Below are 19154 nucleotides of genomic sequence, written 5' to 3'. Positions count from 1 at the left end.
GGCTTGGAGACAGCAGGCTTTCACAGCTGCTTAACTGGATGTGATGACAGAAAATGTGCAGTATTAAACTTGTCCTTTCGTGCCACTTAGTCACAACTTGTTTAGAAGCAGAGTGTAGGCAGAGACGAAGCATCTGGGAATTGTAAAGTACTTGTTTCTTGTCCCAAAGAGTTCCTACTTCATACTGAAGGGGGTAACTCTAGGACTAACTTGGCTCAGCCCACTGAGAATATCCTCTGATTTTTAAAATGCCTGACCTGCATTTGTGGTAGGCTGCTTAATATTTCAGCAGAGCTGCACTTTAATAACTTTTTTTCCCTTCCTTGTCTTCCAGAGCACAGAGTTCTCAGAAACCCCATCTCCAGACAGTGACTCTGTGAACTCTGTAGAGGGCCACTCCGAGCCATCCTGGTTCAAAGACATCAAGTTTGATGACAGTGACACAGAACAGATTGCTGATGAAGGGGAAGACAACTCAGCCAGTAAGTTTCACCTGAGTCTTGTTCTCACTCTGCCTTATCCCCTGTTGTCCCCAGTCCTTCGGGAGTTAGCAGTTTAACCATGTCTTGCTTTATTTGTGTGTGTTTGTGTGTGCGCTTGGGGCCGTAAGGATCTAAGAAAGCTATGGTCTGTCTAGTCCTCCACTTTCTCACAATGGATACAGTATTTTGAATTTAGTGGAACTGGTAAAGCTTCATATTTCTAATGAAGGAGAAGCATGTGAATTGCTGCCTTCTATTTCTCAGGCAGACTTCTGCTTGATTTGGGCCCTGTAGATGTGCACTAAAGAATGTCTGATATGTCAGCATGCCCACATGAAGACAAGATCAGAGCTATGAAAATACTGTATTCCTGTATTATTGCACACTAGTCTTTATGTATTAAAGACAATTTTTCTCCTCTCTGGTACCCTCATAATACCCATTTGAACCCTTCTCCTCCTCCCTGTATCTTCCCCCTCACCCAACACTAAAAGACTCTGCCAGCCCTAGCAAGCGTACTTCAGTCAGCAGCTTCCAGTCCACAATGGACAGTGATTCTGCCGCTTCCATCAGCCTGAACGTGGAGCTGGACAACGTGAACTTCCATATCAAGAAGCACTCCAAGTACCCACATGTGCCCCCTCACCCTGCCGACCAAAAAGGTACGAGGTAGTCACCAGCTGGAGTTGCACATGATGGAGAGCTGGCCCTAATATTACTGACTTATTTGGACACTGCTTATGTAGCTCTCTTACAGAGGGGAAAATACGATATTTAGCTGGCACTTGCTTGCAGTTTCGGTGTGCTCACCTCTCAGGAGGCTCAATAGACCTGTTGAAATGCCTTCTCTGCAGAGTGTGTAACTTCCCCTGTGACTTTCTCTTTGCCATTGAAGCAAAGTCTCTTGCCCATGCATAATAGTTATACCCACATACGTGTTCTGGCTAACTGGGGTGGAAAAATAATCCACACATAAAGACCAGTTTGATACGTGACTCTACAGTTGGAGATGGAACTTAAAAAAGCAAGCAAGAAATAAAACCCCAGAGAACAAAACAACAAGACTAACTTGGAAGTTCTGTGCTGACTTAAAATTGTGCCTCAATAAGCTTACATTTTACAGAAGAATCTTACTGATAAACAATAAGGCCTAACTTAATCCATATACATAGCATTTCCTCAAAAGAGATCATGCACTTAAGTAGGAAGAAATCAAATACTTGGCGTTGAAGACCGCTTTTGAAAGGATTTTCCCCTAAAGAAGTACTAAACTGAAAGACTCTATAAGCAACATCCTTGTGGACGAAATAATGTGCCTGCCTGTTCACCACTGCATTCTCTAACTGATTCAAGGGCTGTCTGAAACTGGGGCTTGCCACTGCCTTTGGGTCTTGTATTTTTTAGTTGCTTTACATGTTGGGTAGTAGTTGATGTCTTTGCTCTGCTTCCTTACATAAGGTTACATTAGCTTTGTAGACTTGTTGCTTTGGCGGCTTTTAAGTAGTTTCTTAATTATTGTTTCACCCCACCTTTTCAGTGTTTCTGACTTTAAAAGATGATCCAGTGTTAAATAATTTGTACTTCTGATTAATTCATTCTTCTATAAAGTCTAGCAGATCTCTTTGTGTTGCTATGAATCAGAATGGAGCAGCAGGCTTAAGCTTGTATACAGATTGCATATTCTGAAACAGAAATGGTCTCTGAAGACAGTGAGGGAGGAAGTGGTCACAGCTGACTTTCCAAGTGTGCTAGATGTGGGGCAGAATGAGACAAATTAGAGGGGACATTTATTGATGCCCACTGTAGTCATCTTTTGTTATTTGCTAAAAATATGCCTAGAAGGAAGGAAAGAAATCTAATTGTTTATTTTCCCCCAAAGAGAGAAGCAGAACAGTTTCAAAAGTTTGAGCTGATGTCAGATGATTCAAAATTTGGAATGGGCTGTCAGCACTAATGACACCAGTTCATTATTGGTTCCTTTAAATTTGGTTCCAGCTGATGCCCTAGTCAAATGGAAAGCTAACGCATCTACAGGGAAGGCAAGCTGAGGAGAAGGGAGGTACACCAATGAATTCCTTTTAGGAAGGAGGGGTGATGGATTAAGTGAGCTTGAAACAGGCCCAGGTGTGCTGCAGTATCCAATGAATTTACAGCTGTAGCAGGTTTATTTTTACCCCTGTGTGATGGCACTAAAGCAGGCAGTAGTCAGTTTGGCTCTGCAAAGTGTTAAAGGATTTGTGGGGTGTTTGTCTGGTTTCAGACATACTTCACTCTTTATCTCCTTATACAAGGATCAGTACATTATGAAGGGGAAATTTAAGAGAGCCTTTCTCTCATGGAAGCTGTTGACCAAATCAAGGCTGCTCAGAGCCAGAACTCTTGTGAGTTCTTTTAAGAAAGCTCTTGTGAGAAAGTTTTTAATGGTGGTGAGCTCAGAGAAGATCAGAAGAAAAGGCAAGTGCTGAGGGGACTGAAAGGAACAAGACTGCCTTTGCGTTATGTATGGCGGCAGCACTCTGATATCTTTAGTGAATCTCTGCTGGTATTTGGTGTATGTTCCTGAAACATAAGGTCTCTTAACCAGGTTGTTCTGTAGGAGTGTAATTGGTAGTAGAAAACTGGTAACAACTTCTTCCAAGAGAATGGATTTCTCTTGAGGGGATAGTGCCAGTACTAGGCCCAGAACTGGGATAGGGGAGAGTTGTGTCATGGAAGTGCACCGTGGCTGGGTAGGTATCCTGCAGCTGTTAAAAAAATCTCTATCTGCAAATACAAAGAAGTTAGTGTACCTTTTTTATTTTGTTTGTGTTTATAATTCCTGGCATGAGAATCTCTAGAGAAAAGACCTAACCAGGGAGCAGCAAGTTAAAATGAGTGACAATATTTTTAATAGAAAGAAATACTTCTTGGCAATAGACAGACTGAAACTTTGTGGGTGGTAAGGAGGGACAAAACCCTACAGTGAATGCTGCAGCGCCTAGGGTAGTGAAATACATGACTTCTAAAACTTTGTTCTGTAAATATTAAAGTCAGAAGCTTTATATAATAGAGTTAATATTAAGATTTTTGCTTTGTTTTTCTGATTATCCTGGCTATATTCAAGAAAAAATGCCATCTAAGATGCTAGAATAGCACAGTGATTAGACACCCAAAACTGGATAGTCAAGCATTTGTGTAAAACAGGTGGTTGTTTTATGAACAGAGTTCTGTAGTTAATCAGTGATATGAGATATTTGCCATTGTCAGCATCAGTAGATTCCCTGTGACTGTTACGGACACTTACTTAGCTTGATTGTGTTGTAGTTGTCTTTTGTCCTTAGCCTGTGTGACAATGACTTGACTTTCTTTGGAATAATGAAGTGAAACTGAAGATCCCACCTTCCTCTTGAAGCTTGTAATTTAGTTTCCTTAGGGCTGTGTAAATTCCAGTAATTTCATTGTGGGGAGGACTGACAATAGAATGCATCAAGTGCTAAAAGTTCAGGTCAGCTTTGATCTAAGCAGTTTGTGGGTTTGATTAAGGGGTGTGCAATTCCCCAGAGTCACAGAGGTCAGCTGCTTTGAAGCGAGGGTGGGTGATGTATCCACCAGCTGTGTTTTGGCACCGAGTGGTTTGCATATACTCAAATGGCAGAGCTGCTTGTGGTGTTACAGGCTGACTAACGTCTGGTGTGTTTTCATGAAATTTGGGTGACTCCGAGTTAGCTGAGAATTGTGACTCATTTCTAGTATCATCTGCCTGAAGACATAGTATGTATCAGAAGGGGAAACAAAGTAAGATTATTTTCTGCATTTAAACTGGGGGAAGAAATTACATGATAAATTTTATATGCGGGGTTTAGTTGCTGTTTTTGAAGAGATACAGTTAACTATACGTGAAATTTTATTTTATAAATGTCACTCCAGTCAGATATCCTTGATCACAGTATTTGGGGTAGTTATGATGCCTGCAAGTAGTTAAGAGGGGGAAAGAGAAGATAATTTGAGTAACCATATGCAGTTCCTTTGTAGTATTGCTTGCCAGGGCTTAGTGTGCTGTTGCCAGGAGCTTTTTTAGTTCTTCTGAGAAGGTGCCTGAGTTTTCAGGTTGTAAAATAAGCTACAGGAACATTTCCCCATCCTCCTTCCTCATTTTGAGAAGCATGATGCATGTAGGGATGATGTGAGGTAAGAAATGTGTGTTTAGCCATTCTTAAACCATCTCAGACTCCCACTTATGAGTGTGTTATCTGTGTGGGCTAAGAAGAGGTATGGTATCTTACCTTGTCAGAAGCTTCCCCTGGGAACCAATCAGAAGTGAAGTCATGGGAGCTGAAGTTGTATTGAAAAGAATAATTAGTGGTTTGGGTTGTAAGGGATCTTAAAGATCATCTAGATGAAATAACCTAGATCATTACAAATCTAGAAGTGGCTTGGAGGTGCTAGCTGTGTCTTTGTCCCGAGCATAACTAAGGTTAGGTTTCAGCTGGGAATAACTTGTGCTTTGGCTGTGCCAGTCAGGGGTCTGTGCCAGACCTAACTTAAGTGTGTTTACAGTAAGAGCTGATGCCCTGAGGCTTTTGCAAGATGGAGAGGGATGGAGGTGTTAGTATACATGCTCTTGTGTAGGTAGAGCATGACACGACTTTCTCTAGATAGTCAGTGAGTGAATGAATGCTGAGGGTGAGCCAGCTTTTATCAAGCAGTAGTTTATTGTAATGCTGAACTCTTAAACTAAGCAAGAGATGAAAGGAAACTTAAATAACCAGGAATCTACAAAGGAGGCTTGTAACTTCCCTTTGGTACACTTATCCTCTGTTGAGTGTCCGTTTGCAGACAAGCTCAGATATTTAAAATGGTGGCATGAAAGGCGTCTCCTGAGTGCTGCTTCTCAGAGCCTTGTGATTGTTTATGTCCTGTCAGCTTTCTGTTGGTGTCTGAAAGCAGCCTGGCTTTGTGTTCTGTTTGTGATGGGTCTGGAGCATTGTCAGGGAAGATGATCAAGAGCTGGCTGTGGGCTTCAGGTGGTTGTGCTGTATAAGCAGTTGGGCTACTGCTCTTGTTTTCTCGTTGTAGAATCCCTTTTTGTATAAGTAAGGAGCCAGCTAAAGGCGCAACAATGGCTTCTGGAGAAAACAAGCTTTTTGTACCCAGTCAGCATGAAAGGTCGAGATCTAGCAAGATAAATGAGGGTAGTAGGTGGAGCGTCATCCTATTTCACAGATATCACAGAATGTTCTGAGCTGGAAGGGACCCATCAGATCCAACTCTAAGTGAATGCCCCATACAGGGATTGAGTCCACAACCTTGGCATTATTAGCACCAGGCTCTAACTATATTTCCCACGTATAAAGTGATCTGTCTCTTGCTCTCCTTTGTTTCTGGGAGTCCATCTCTGTTAGCATGGATTCCTCAAAACACTTTGAACTGTTCTAGACTTGACACTTTCAGCTCTTGAAAGCCAGGCTGTTGTCTTTTTCTTGCATTGTATAAGATAAACCTTATGGCTGGTCTTTCCCTCAGTCTGAGATGGTTCAATAGAGTGGGTGACCAAAATGGTTTCTGAAGCTGCATTTTTAGACCCGAGTGAGGAGGCCATTCCCATGGCGTCTGATCACATCTTAACGCATTTGTATTCAGGTCTAGAAGAGGGTGGTCTGTGTCAGTTGGAAAAGTGCACTCTTAGTTCAGTCTTTGCTCATGTCTACTTTGTTTGTTTTGTTTCTTCACATTAATAAGCACTATTTTCTTGTCATCGTAGAATTTTTTGTTAGAACAAGAACGAGAGGATATTCTTGTCTTAACCACTCACCGAGCTGTTGCTAAACTGGTGACTAAACATTTAGATGAGTAATGCTTCTTCTTCTGGTGTGGGTGTGTACATTGTAATTATATGGGCACACCAGTGTAACCTGTCTTTTTTTTTTTTTTAATCTCCACCTATATCCCTCTTCTCTCTTCTTCCAGAGTACTTGAATCCTGAAAACGGAGGGCAACAGATGTTCTCTATAAGTGACGCTTTCATTAAAGGTAAGGAAAAACTTCAAATGCTGCTGCTGTGTGTTTTTTAATATTATGATGGAAATTCCTTAATACTCCTTTAATAAAGCACTGACCCTTTCAAAATACTTACTTGACAGTAAATGTGAAGTTATTTGTGGCAAAACTGATGTATAAACGATGCTTAAGACTTTTTCAAATGCACTTTCAAGCTTAAATTTCCTTCACTTCTCAGACTCCTGCATTTAAAAAGACTCAGAGAAAAGCTTTCACTTTTTTTTAAGAGCTAGTATAAGTGGCAAGTCTGTTCAGTTTCTCCACCAACAAATTTATGTAACTGATTTTTAACTTCCTGTGCAAGCAAATGAAGATGTGATACAATTAATTGCACTGCTTCTACAGAGTAGCTTAAAGCTTCTTCTCTTAAATCTTTCTGGGTTTCTTGTCATCACCACCATCATCACTAATTCTGAAATGAAAGGCCATTACTTGCATTTATGAGTTTTTAAACCCACATGCTTTCCGGTATCATGGCCAGGTGCACTTGTGGGCTCTTTTTTCTTCTGAGTTAATATTATTGATTTTGGTGCATTCATAAGAGGAGGAAATGAGGGAGAAACCCCAATGTCTGTCTAGCCTGAACAATAAAGTCTTGGATTAAACTGGTGTTTAGTTTTTAACTGAGCTTTTGCAGAAGGAAGTAGGAAACCAATGTAGCTTATATTAGTCTTCTATACAGCTAATGTTGTGTGTGAAGCATCTGGGAGAAGTTAATTGTTGTTTTTTAAGAGTCTTTTTCTTCAGTATTCCTCCTGAAAACTCCTTGAGTTACTATTGCCCAAAGATTTTTCTTGACACTGAGGAGTTTTAAGCTTGAACTCTGAAGGCTTACATACTTGCTCGATGAACATTTATACACTACAAGTATAAATGACTTATAATGTAGTCAGCCATTATATCAATGTGGAAGTTTATAATTTGCGTCTATAATATCATAATAACTGTGCAGGAAATAACCTAGTAACTCTTTCAAAGCACAGACTGTGCTGAAATAACCTCTAATTTTGGTGTTGCAAAACAGAAAACGCATCTAAGGAGTTACTACACAATATAGTGGTTGAAAGTGTCGGTCCCCCTCAAACTGAGGACCATGACATCTACTTTAAATGCAGTGTTTCAGGAGGCCTAGACTTAGGTCTTTGTAAATTCTTTCCTTCTCAAAGCAGCCTTGCAGAAAGACAAAAGCATTTAACTGTGGCCTTATATTAACAAGGTTTGTTTGTCTCTTGCAGAGTCGTTATTCAACAGGAGGGTGGAGGAGAAGTCCAAAGAACTCTTATTCACACCCCTAGGCTGTCACCACAGCAGTCTGGATCTGCTGAGAGAAGAGAATGGGGAGAAACAAGCCATGGAAAGGCTGCTGTAAGACATGTGTAGAAAAGGGAATTTGCTTATCTTGAGTAACAATTTCTGAAGCCCCTCTAATCCACCAACTTTCAGTGGGACTTGAGCTGCAGTAGGCAATACAAGGAACTAATTTGCATTAAGAATGCAGCATTTTTACAGTATATTTTGGTTGGTTTTTTTTTAAACTTGTGATGTTTATATATTTGAGTACGGGACCAGAGCTGACTGTAGAACATGTAGGCAACTGTTCCTTCAGAGGACTTTTGCATTGTAAATGTTAAGAAATTTACTTCTGAAATGTGACTTCAGCTAATCACTGCACTGTATTTTTATATTTTTAAAGCAAGAAATCTATCTATTTTGCCTTTTTTACAGGTCAGCTAATCACAACCACATGATGGCACTGCTTCAGCAGCTTCTGTACAATGAGTCCCTCTCACTGTCCTGGAGGGATATTATTGTACCCGTGGTCTGCCAGGTGGTTCAAACAGTGCGGCCAGATGTCAAGAAGAGAGATGATGACATGGATATCCGCCAGTTTGTCCACATCAAAAAAGTAAGTTTCAAACAGTGGATGTAGGGAAACAAAAGGGTGCAGCTGTTGGCAGCACCCCTTGTTTGAAGGGAATAGTTCCCTTTCCACTGCCCCCAGCGTATTCAGTTCTGTAATTGCCTGACTTGGCCTTTGAATAAGGTGGGGTTCTAGAAAAAGTTGCACAGAGGGAACTTGGTATGCTGTGAAAAGTGCTTTAATGCACTGAGGCTGACTTCTTTCAGGCTGTAGGCTGCAGAAGGTAGCAAAGAATAACACCTCTGTAATGACTTGGTTCATTTTTGGGTTTCTGCTTGTTTTGGGCTTGGAGATATACCAAATGCTGGATAAGTAGCTTGCAGGACATGGTGCAGCAGTCTGTTGCCCTGTACCTATCCCTTATGGAGGATTCAACTCCCATGCAAAATACAATGACTTTCTTCAAGAGGAAAACTTAATTGTTATGGGAGTGGCGTATCCAGTTCTGCCAGATGGCCCAGTGTTGACACTGTTGAACTGTAAGTCTGGAGTTCTGGCATGCAAACTTCCTTGTGAGAGTCTGATGTGAAAATAACATTCAAGGAGTTAGTGTGACTGAGGACTGAAGATTTGGGCTCAGTTTTATTTGGTGAAATTCAACTCAGCAGTGCTCTTCTTTGAAAGCTGTATGAGATTTGAGGAGAACCTTATGATTCTGGTGGTAGAGTGGCATCTCTTCAGGCAGCACCACTTGTTCCTGCTTCTCCTGAAACTCCAGTTCAAAGAGCAGTTGTTCAGAGGTGAAAGCTCTGCTATTTTCACATGCTGGTAATATGAATGTCCTCTGAAACATGTTATTCAGAAACCTGTTTCATGCTGTTTATTATGGCTGGGATTGCCTGTGACTGCAGGCACACCATCAACTGTTTGATGTGTTCAATTGATAGGTAGAGGGTTTTTTTGTTTTCTTTCTTTATTTTATATTTCCCCCCCTTTCCTTATGGTTTGTTTGTTGCTGATAGAAATGGCATGTGCAAAGGTGTATGCTCCTCATGACCTGTCAAAATTAAGTTCCCTTGTCGTGTGCTGGAGTATATTGGTTTAACAAATAAGCATCTCTTGGGTGGGGTGTAGAAATCCTAGAACTCAGTACTTGTTTTCGTGTCTGCCAGGCTTTAAAGGGAAAGACTTCTGTGTCCAGCATAACTGTATCTGATCTTTCATCTGATAATTGAGGGTGTAGCTGAAGTTTGTACATCACCTACAATAGGTATTCTGTGTATTAACTTTACTGCACTACAAGATGTGGGAGTGTTTGACAGTTCTAAAAACATTCTTTGCTCTGCTAGATTCCTGGTGGAAAGAAATTTGACTCCATGGTGGTGAATGGATTTGTTTGCACTAAGAATGTTGCACACAAAAAGGTAATGCAGCTTGATTGATCTTACTGTAGTGCATGTGGTGGAAACAAGGGTGCTCTGACTTGCTTTTTGTGTCAGGAAGCTTCTCTCACCACCTAGGAAGTTTCTGAAATTTCTCTGCTTTGAGCCCCCAAACAGGAATGGCTTTTAAAGCATTTATTTTTCAAGCTATTTTGTTTTCTAGCTCAGAGATTTTGGAGGAGAAACTCTCCTCATGCATGTGTAGAAAAACATCCTTTCCACCCTTACCACAACATGAGGCATCTAATAATTACCCCAGCTTTTAGTCAGAAGACATTGGTGGTTTTGACTTAGTTTAGCAAAATGTCTTTAATGCAGGAGGGCAAGATAGAAGTGAACTGCATGAATCAAGTGTATCAAGACTCTGGGGCTCTTAGCAGTGACTGGAAATCCTCTCTAGCATTGCCTGCTTATGGACAGTACCTGTTGAATTCCAACAGCTGGGTGTAACAACTTCAGACAAAGGCCGAATATGTGGTTGGGTCCGCAGGGGGTGATAGCTGAGACACTTTCAAGGGACATGGGGTAGCAGGGACCAATCATAGGAAGTCTGTCTCTTTTTCTTGTGTGCTTCTTCCTCTCCAGGCATTTGTATTTTTGTGTCTTTTTTTAGATGAACTCTTGCTTAAAAAATCCCAGAATTTTGCTGCTGAAATGCTCAATTGAGTACCTCTATCGAGAAGAAACAAAATTTACCTGCATAGAGCCTATAGTACTTCAGGTGAGAGTATGCTTTTGTTCTTGGTTAAAATAACCCCATGATCATTGCAAATTTTTTCAGTGTGTAAGGTGAAGTTGGATGAGTGAGATTGCATGGAAAAGAGAGAAGTTTCCTCTTCTAGTAAGCTAGCTAAGAGAGCTGCTGCAGGAAATACAGAATAAACTTGTAGCCTTGTGCTGAGGGTTTTGGTCCTCAAGTTGCATGTCCTGAGAACACGTGAGCTTTTGATTCTCACAGTGCAGCATTTTAGAAAACCTCTGTTTTTATTGAGACCTTCTGAACTGTATGTTCCTTTTACAGTATTAGAGCTAGATAAGGTTTCGGTGTGTGAAGAAACATTTGGCTAGTGTAGGTGAGGGTTAGGTCACACCCTTGTTATTTTTTGTCAGGCTTGAAAAAATGGAACAACCACCAACCTAATGGAGTGATGAACTAGAAAATGTCACTTTGGAACAGGTGCCCTGCCCCTGTGGGCAGGGATGTGTCTTAAATATTAAAACACTGAAGTACATAGACCTTTTCTTCATGAAATGTTACCTGGACACGCAAAGCAATCACAAGTAGACGAGAAATTTCGCAGGGCAGAGAGGTTTCTCCATGCCAGCTCAAGGCTGAGTCAGGACGGAGAGAGACCTCCTTGTTTATTTCTTACTTCTTATACATTTGTGGGTCTGGCTAAAGATTGGCTTCTGGGGTTAAACACCCCTCAGCCTCAGTGGCTAGACCAGCTGCCAGTTACAATTGTTTTCAGGTTAGAAATATGCAAACAAAGGACAGAGAATGAAAAACAAAGGATTTGTTTATGTTACATATGTGGGAAAAAGGTAGCAACTGCTCATAATATTGTACAGTAACTAAAGATCTGACTCCATTTTATGAAAATTCAAAAGGCTATAAAAAACTCAGAAAAACCAAGGTAACAATGAAATGCTTATAAAATATTCCTGATAAACTAGTGTTGTGCTGTGGGGGTGGGAAAATGTTCACAGTGGACTACTGATGGTGTTTTCTGGATAGCTGTTTTCCCTGTTTTATAGGAAAGGACAGTACATAAATGAAGTGAAAAGTAATACTAAGCACTGAAGTGGGTTTATTTTTGAGATGGATTTGCAGTAGTTCGCTGCTATACTTTGTTCCTGTCTGCAGGAAAGGGAGTTCTTGAAGAACTATGTACAGCGGATAGTTGATGTCCAGCCCAATTTGGTCCTTGTTGAGAAGACTGTGTCCAGAATTGCCCAGGACATGCTCTTAGAGCATGGTATCACTCTGGTCATCAACGTCAAGCCGGTGAGCATTTCTGACCAGAGTTAGACTCGGCCTTGTGGTAGATTTCTAATGACTCCTTGTAGCAAACTCCCTGGAGAAAGCCAAGAGTTGTCTTATTTTGTTCTGTAACCAAATGTTCTCTTCCAAGAAGGTAAGACAGACAAATCTGGAGAGTTACTTTTTCCTCAGCTCTTTGCAGTTACTGTGCTGTGTCCTTGTTTGATGGGTCCTTGTAGCCTGGTTTAGTTCTAGTTGACTTTGATATCCATTTGTAGCAAAGCACGTGTGGGTCCTCAGCTCTTGCCAGAGAGCCACTGTCCCTGGGAGGCAGAGTACAGGCAGCCAAACAGAGAGTAGCTGTGGGAGTTGTTTGAGCTCCTGGCAGAGCCAGCATTATGCTGACTGCACTGCACCTCCTGGAGGTATCTGGATCTAGTCAAGTGAGAAGTTCTAGGGAGGGTACAATCTCACCAGAAATACTTACCCAACTGTTTCTAAGACTCTTGTATATTGTGGATATGGGTTTGTGGGATTTGGTTTAGCCGAGAGTTTGCATCTCAGTGAAAGGTTTTGTAGGTTACACTGGTGTTTTGTGATTTGTTAAGAGCAAGATAAGGATGCCAGTGTCCTCTTTGCACTGTGGATTCTGACCGTTCTTTCCGTTTTTACAGCAAGTGTTAGACCGGGTAAGTCGAATGACCCAGGGAGACTTAGTGATGTCAATGGATCAACTGTTGACCAAACCACAGTTGGGGACCTGTCATAAGTTTTATATGCAAGTTTTTCAGTTGCCCAATGGTGAGTAAAGCTTGATGTGCCTTAGCCTGTATGTGTGAAAGGATGAATGCCTTGCTCTTTTTTAAATAGATCTGTTGGCTTCCTGGTATGATCGTGTATCATCCTACTCATTTTATTTCTGTTACTTCTTGGAACTACAGTGAACTGCCTATGTAGAGAAAAGCATGATACTAAGAAAAGACACTCTCTATATTTTAATTAAAATATTTTAATAATATTTTAATGATATTTAGTAATATTTTAATTAAACTGATTTCTTTTCTTCCAAACTGTTTTTTCTCTTCCCGCATACTGTAGTTTGTTTAGTCCAACTTCCTGTTCAAAACAGGAAGGATTCATTTCAATGCAGCATCAGATTTCTTAGGGTTTTGTCAGCCAGCTCTTGAAAATATTGCAGAGCGGAGATTCTGTAGCCTGTCTGGGCACCATCCTCACTGTAAAGAATTTTTCTGCATTGAAATAAGAGAATCATAGAAGAACCTGTGTTGGAAGAGACTTCAAAAGATTATCTGGTCCTACCTGAACCAATCCAATCAAAATTTGCCTTCTTGCAAGTTGTGCACACTTCCCCATGTCCAGTCATTGTGCATGTTTAAGGAAGGTTCCTTTTTCTCTGTAACTCCCCTAGGCAGTGGGAGTCTACAAAGGAAGGAAGAAATGCTGCCTGACAGGTTACCAGTGGTGCTGGCACACAAAAATGCTGTGGATGCAGATCTTTATGGAGATGCAGTCTTTGCATCTCTTTGTAGAATCATAGAAAGATTTGGCTTGGAAGGGGCTTTAAAAATCATTTAGTTCTAACTTCTCTGCTGTGGCAGGAACTAGACTTCGTGCTAGAACAACTTGCTCCAAGTTGAATCGAATCTGTCATTGAACAATTCCCTTGACACTTCCTCATTGCCCCTTGCAGCCTTTAAATTGTCCTCAGAATGTCATAGGCTTTTTACTTGTAAGGATGAGCAAATGTGCCTGGGAGGGAAGTGATTCTTTTGCCCACTGGTGCAGAGTCTACAGCGATCTTAGAATACTCCTTTTAGGTCAGGGTGTTCCATGTGGCCTTCACTTTGACTTTATGATGGCCTGTTTATAAAAACAGGAGAACATTTATAGCCAATGCTTTTTTTTCTTGCTAAAGTAAGTTATTCCAGTACAGGAATGTGAACTTCTGCAGCTAACAGTTGTCCTTGCTCTTAGTCTCCTTTACAGTCTCTTGGCTGTGTGAGGTATCTAAAAGCAGATTAACTGTAGTTGTCATCCTAACTCCCATGTTTTAATTCTAGATCAGACAAAACCCCTGATGTTCTTTGAAGGCTGTCCCCAGCACCTGGGTTGCACTATCAAGTTGTGTGGTGCTGCAGAGTACGAGCTGGCTCGTGTGAAGGAGATTCTGATCTTCATGATCTGTGTGGCTTATCATTCCCAGCTGGAAATCTCATTTCTTATGGATGAGTTTGCCATGCCCCCTACTCTCACCAAAAACACTTCCTTTCACTCCCTTATTGAGGAGTCAGTAGATGAAAATGAGCAGCAGAACCCCTTCAATGGTGAGGACTTCAGCACAACAGTCAAAGACATTGAACTGTCCTCTGAAAAGCTGCCTGTGATCTCTGAATCAGTGTCCTCTGATGAGGTCAGTTTGCCTGAACCAAGAGGTGTATTTGACAGAGGTGACCAAGAGAGCAGTCAGTTGGAAACTGTGTCCTCCAAGCAGCAAGAGCACCACAAAGTGGAGTCACCATTTCCAGTGTTCAGCTCTGTACCTCATGCAATACCTGAAACATCCCCACTGCCCCTCCATGGCATGGACCAACACTTGGCCACTCTGGATAACCAGGCACTAGTGCCTCTTCAACAGGCAGATGATTTACAGGAATCCAAGAGTCAGATGAGAGTCTTCAGAGACCCTCTCCAGGATGATACTGGTTTATATGTCACAGAAGAGGTAACTTCGTCTGAGGATCGTCTCAAAACTTACTCTGCAGCATTTAAGCAGGAGTTGAAAGATGTCATCCTCTGCATTTCTCCAGTACTGATGTTCCGTGAACCATTTCTTTTGACTGAGAAAGGCATGAGATGCCCTGCCCGGGAATACTTTCCCGAGCAAGTTTATTGGTCTCCTCTCCTCAATAAGGAGTACAAGGAGTTGGAGAGCAGAAGGAAGAAGCAATTGTTGCGGGATCTCTCTGGACTACAAGGGAGGAATGGGAGTATCCAAGCCAAGGCTGTCCAAATCTTACCTTCCCATGAGCTGGTTAATACTAGAATAGCAGAACATCTACGTGATAGCCAGAGCTTAGCCAGAATGCTGGCTGACTATCGGGCCAGAGGGGGGAGGATACTACAGAAAAGCGTAGATCCTTTTGCCCAAAATAAGGATGTGTCTAGTGTTCCTACTGGAAAAACTGGGAGCAGAATGGAAGAGGAGGAGAAGGGACTGGCTCAGAGTGAATCCTCATGGTCTTATAAGGTAAGATAGAGCTGTGCTGCTGGAAACTTAAGTTACATCGGTTTCTCATGGTATATAGAAGGTGTAGGGTGTAATATTAAACCAGGGGAAATTTTTTTTGTTTGTTTGGTTTGGTTTTTTGTTTTTTTGTTTGATTATGGTTATTTTGGTTTGGTTTTGGTTTTTTTTGACTGGGTCATAACTCCATTTTAGATTGTGGTGCTCTGCAATCATTCAGAGCAAGAGACTGCAAAATTTCTCAGAGAAATGCACAAAGTCTGCCCAGAATTAGTTTTGCCTGTTTGGGCTATACCTAACGGACTTCTGAAAATGAGTCCATGAAGAGGGAATAAACCTTAAGAAGTTTCTTAAACTGAGCTTTCTTGCTGCTTGTATTTGGTTATTTGTAGAAATCTACTTTCATTTTCAGAGGGCTTAATGTCATGGAAATAGCAGTAAGCTGTAATTACATTAAAGTACTTGATTGATTGTAAATGTTTAGGTGGTGTGAAGAGAAGTGAGAATCACATAATGGAGGGGAAGGAGTCTTCTTTGAAATTGCAAAGCAAGGGAGTATGTGTTTGTAATAAAAATATATAAAATTTTGGTAAACTGCCATGAAAATAACTAGCTGAGGAAAAGGATCTTGGGACTTTCTTGAGTTATGAGCTGTTTAGGAAAAGTCAGTGAACAAGAGTAGCAGAATTGATCTGTTGAAACAGTCAAACATTTTGGACCCTGAGCCAATCAGCCTTTGTATTCATGAGCAGAAGTCACTTTTTAATTGGTTCTTGAATGTAGATCTCTGTAGCTTCACAGGCCATAATCTTACAAACTGTAAGAGCAGCCCTTGCTCTGGATCAGACTGGTTGATGCTGTTTTAAATTGATTCAGCAATCAAAGAAAAGCATTTGGTAACATCATAGTTTTGTAGGGTGTGGAAAGGAAAACAGCTCCATTCCAGAGAACAGAAATATGGAACTCTTTCTGTAGCCTGAATGAGTAACTGAAGTGTAATATATTGGCAGAGTTTTGAATCGAAGATGTCCTACATCATACAGTTGTTTAGAGACTCTTTATGTTTGTCATGGGGCTTTTGTTGTTTTCTGTTCCTCTTGGCTTCATTTCCACAGAAACACATGCGTGTTCATAGGTTTCATTATGCATATGAATTACATTGTTCTAAAAATGGCAATTATACATGGTAGAGGATTACCTGAGGCTGGGAGATAATGCTGAGTTAATCTGTACAAAAGGAGAAAGCAGAGATTTATCGTTGAATAAAATTACTAGAATAGAATTCTGTCAAGATAAGTTGTGTGTGAGTGGAGGTGTCTGTAACCAGTGAATGAGTTGTTTTCTCTCGCCTAGGTGGATTGCCTGAGTCCAGTAAACCATCAGAGGCTCTGCGTTCTCTTCAGCAGCTCTTCTGCTCAGTCCAGCAATGCTCCAAGTGCCTGTGTTAGCCCCTGGTATAAAAACTGCTCCTCTACAGCTCCCATAGTTGCTATTCTTTCCTTCCCAAAGTCAGTCAGTGCCTGCCTCACTCATAGCAATAATTTTTTGAGGGCTCCTTGTTAGGTTGTGCCCATCCTGTAACAGGAACTTAACACCAAAAGACTTTTGTCTTGTGTAGTCAGGGGCATCTACAGCAGTATTGCACGACCTCTGTAATGCCCAAGGCATGAATGAGACAGCCCAGCCTGAAACCAAGTGCTTTAGTTGGTGTTTTGCTGCAGAGTAATGCCTCTGTGTGGGGAGCACCGCATGCAGACTTGGGGAACAGGTAGTGTAAATGAACACAGGACAATGTCCAAGCCCAAAAATGAGCCTTGTGAGAATCTTGGAGTATTTGTAGATTGTATTACTCAACAGTGGCATTGGAATATATTGCTATCTTTCTCATACTGTAGTCATCAGTATTAAGAGTTTTATTTCCAGATTAGGGGGCTGTGATTTGCTAATTGTGTGCAACTTACAACACGCTTTTATCTCTACTAAGCAGGACAGGTCTTGGTGTTTAATCATTAGCTTAGGTGATTTAAATCATTTAACTTAGGTGAAAATAAAGAGATGACCCTCTCATAGGGAAAGGTCTAAAGTTCCTGTAAAAGCTTAGACATGAACCAAAGAAGATGGTGATATACTCACTAATAAATGAGCATTGTATGCTCACTTAATACTGATAAGCAACAATGAGAGAATGTAAATTAGTGATGTTAGGGATATCTGAATTATGGCACTTAGACAGTTTAAGTGGTCACGTCAGGTTCTGGGGAAACTAAAGTCGCTATTAAATATTCTAGAAGAGGAAGGATTTCTTGAGATTTTTTTCATGTTCTGGATGTACCCTTCATGTAGCTGTTTAACCATTAGTGCTTGAAGCTTAAAGCTGTTTAGACTTCTGTGCTTAGATATTTTTGAAAATAATCTTCAGAAGTGCAGTTGAATTGTATTGGACTTTTAAATGTCAAGTTTAAAGTTTTCTAGTAGGACTTTGATCTCATTAATAGCAAACCTAACAGCAGGGATCTAGGAAGGGTAGTCAAGTGGGAGGGGAAAAAAAAAAAAAATCTGTGCACCTAAAGGCCATTGCACAGCTAATGGTGGTGGCATCCAGTCTGTAAAGCTTTTCTTTCTGTGCTTTAGGATTGTGACCATGGAGTTCTATGGGAAAAATGACCTAACTCTTGGGATTTTTCTGGAGCGCTACTGTTTCAGGTAAGGAGGAATTTGTTCTAATTCACTTATGCTAACTTGTTACAAGCAAATACATTCATTGCCTTCCTGTTTTGGGCCTGTCCTTCTTACTTCCCTTTGTGAGGAAGTGAAACAGATTGTGAAACAAGGTTTCTAAGTTCATAAAGACAAATGTATTCACTTAGCACTTTCTGTAGCAATTAGGGTTTAAGGGCCAAGTTAAGGGTCTGAACATGTATTCAAACTGTCTGTTTTTCAAGACAAGCAACTGTACTGGTCACAGTTTCCTGAGGTTTCTCTTTGAAAGTTCATCCAAGTGTTGGGTAACACTGGTCATTTAGTGTCTCAGAGTAAGGCTTTGTCATATGTGCAAGGTGGCCAATGTAAACAGTCCAGAACACTTTTAGCCCTAGCAAAGTACTGCGTCATTTATTTCACCTCACAGAGGTGTCAGTTGTTAGGTTTCTGTAATAACTGCGGCCGTCAGAACCCCATGCAGAGTCTCGACAGGCTGTGAAGCTGGATAGGTAACCTGCTCAAAGGACAAGCTTACTCTGTTCTCTCCACTGGCCACTTGCAGTAGCAGAAGGCTCTTGGTGTTCAGCCTTCTGGAGGAATGAGTATTTCTCCTTGTGGTGATCAGTGAGAAGGAGCTTAGCTGCCCACTTTGAAATTCTTGCTTCTCTCTGCTCGCTAGATAGTGTGTGCTAAAGTGAATGCTTCTCAATCTCCATAGTTTCAGTAATTAAAATTCTTTATTTTTTCACATGAGCAAGGAAAATCTGAGCTTTTTCAGGCTCTTTCTGGTTTTGAAGAATATCTTATCTGACTTTGGTAGCTAAACAATTCAGCTTTCATTTTTCTGATGTTGGTCTTTCTTCCATGATTTAAAAAACCATGCCTGGTATGGTATCATTCATAAATGTTTCTGTTTCTCTCTGTAAGGCCTTCCTACCAGTGCCCCAGCATGTTCTGTGAAACACCAATGGTGCACCACATTCGTCGCTTTGTTCATGGGCAAGGCTGTGTGCAGATTGTGTTGAAGGAGCTGGACTCCCCCGTCCCTGGGTACCAGCACACCATCCTTACTTACTCCTGGTGCAGACTGTGCAAACAGGTGAGGATGTGGACTTCAGAATCATTGCTATTCAGATTTAGTATTCTTGTTGTGACTGGCCTTGTATGGAAAGCAGCATTTTTGAGAAAGTGCTCATGCCTGGAACTATGGCTAAACTGGCAGAAAACCTGTTACCGAAACATATGTTCTCATGTTACCCACAAATTCCTCTTTTAGAGCTGGGGCCATTAAGGATGAAAAATCTTCTGTGAGGTAGTCCTGCTAGAAAGTGTCAAAACTGACTCTGAGAGGATAGATCTAAGCAGAAAAAATGGAATTGCCTAC

General features: G+C 41.1%; 1 protein-coding gene across 7 annotated transcripts in view; it reads left to right on the top strand.

The window, feature by feature from the left end:
- The window catches only part of PIKFYVE (phosphoinositide kinase, FYVE-type zinc finger containing), a 63984-nt gene that overhangs the window by 24671 nt on the left and 20159 nt on the right, over positions 1–19154 (top strand). For 6 of the 7 annotated variants that reach the window (XM_040069501.1, XM_040069505.1, XM_040069504.1 and 3 more), the window contains 13 exons: positions 335–482; positions 977–1144; positions 6429–6491; positions 7754–7883; positions 8244–8424; positions 9729–9803; positions 10435–10542; positions 11689–11829; positions 12480–12606; positions 13887–15073; positions 16424–16524; positions 17702–17773; positions 18698–18869. In XM_040069501.1, the coding sequence (XP_039925435.1) occupies positions 335–482; positions 977–1144; positions 6429–6491; positions 7754–7883; positions 8244–8424; positions 9729–9803; positions 10435–10542; positions 11689–11829; positions 12480–12606; positions 13887–15073; positions 16424–16524; positions 17702–17773; positions 18698–18869 (2673 nt within the window). The remainder of the gene's footprint in view (positions 1–334; positions 483–976; positions 1145–6428; positions 6492–7753; positions 7884–8243; positions 8425–9728; positions 9804–10434; positions 10543–11688; positions 11830–12479; positions 12607–13886; positions 15074–16423; positions 16525–17701; positions 17774–18697; positions 18870–19154) is intronic. The other variant, XM_040069507.1, reaches the window with a different exon arrangement.

Source organism: Hirundo rustica, chromosome 7, assembly GCF_015227805.2.
Source record: "Hirundo rustica isolate bHirRus1 chromosome 7, bHirRus1.pri.v3, whole genome shotgun sequence".
Taxonomy (NCBI): Eukaryota; Metazoa; Chordata; class Aves; order Passeriformes; family Hirundinidae; genus Hirundo; species Hirundo rustica.
The sequence above is the reverse complement of the archived record's forward strand: the minus strand, read 5'-3'. Positions and strand labels throughout refer to the sequence as shown.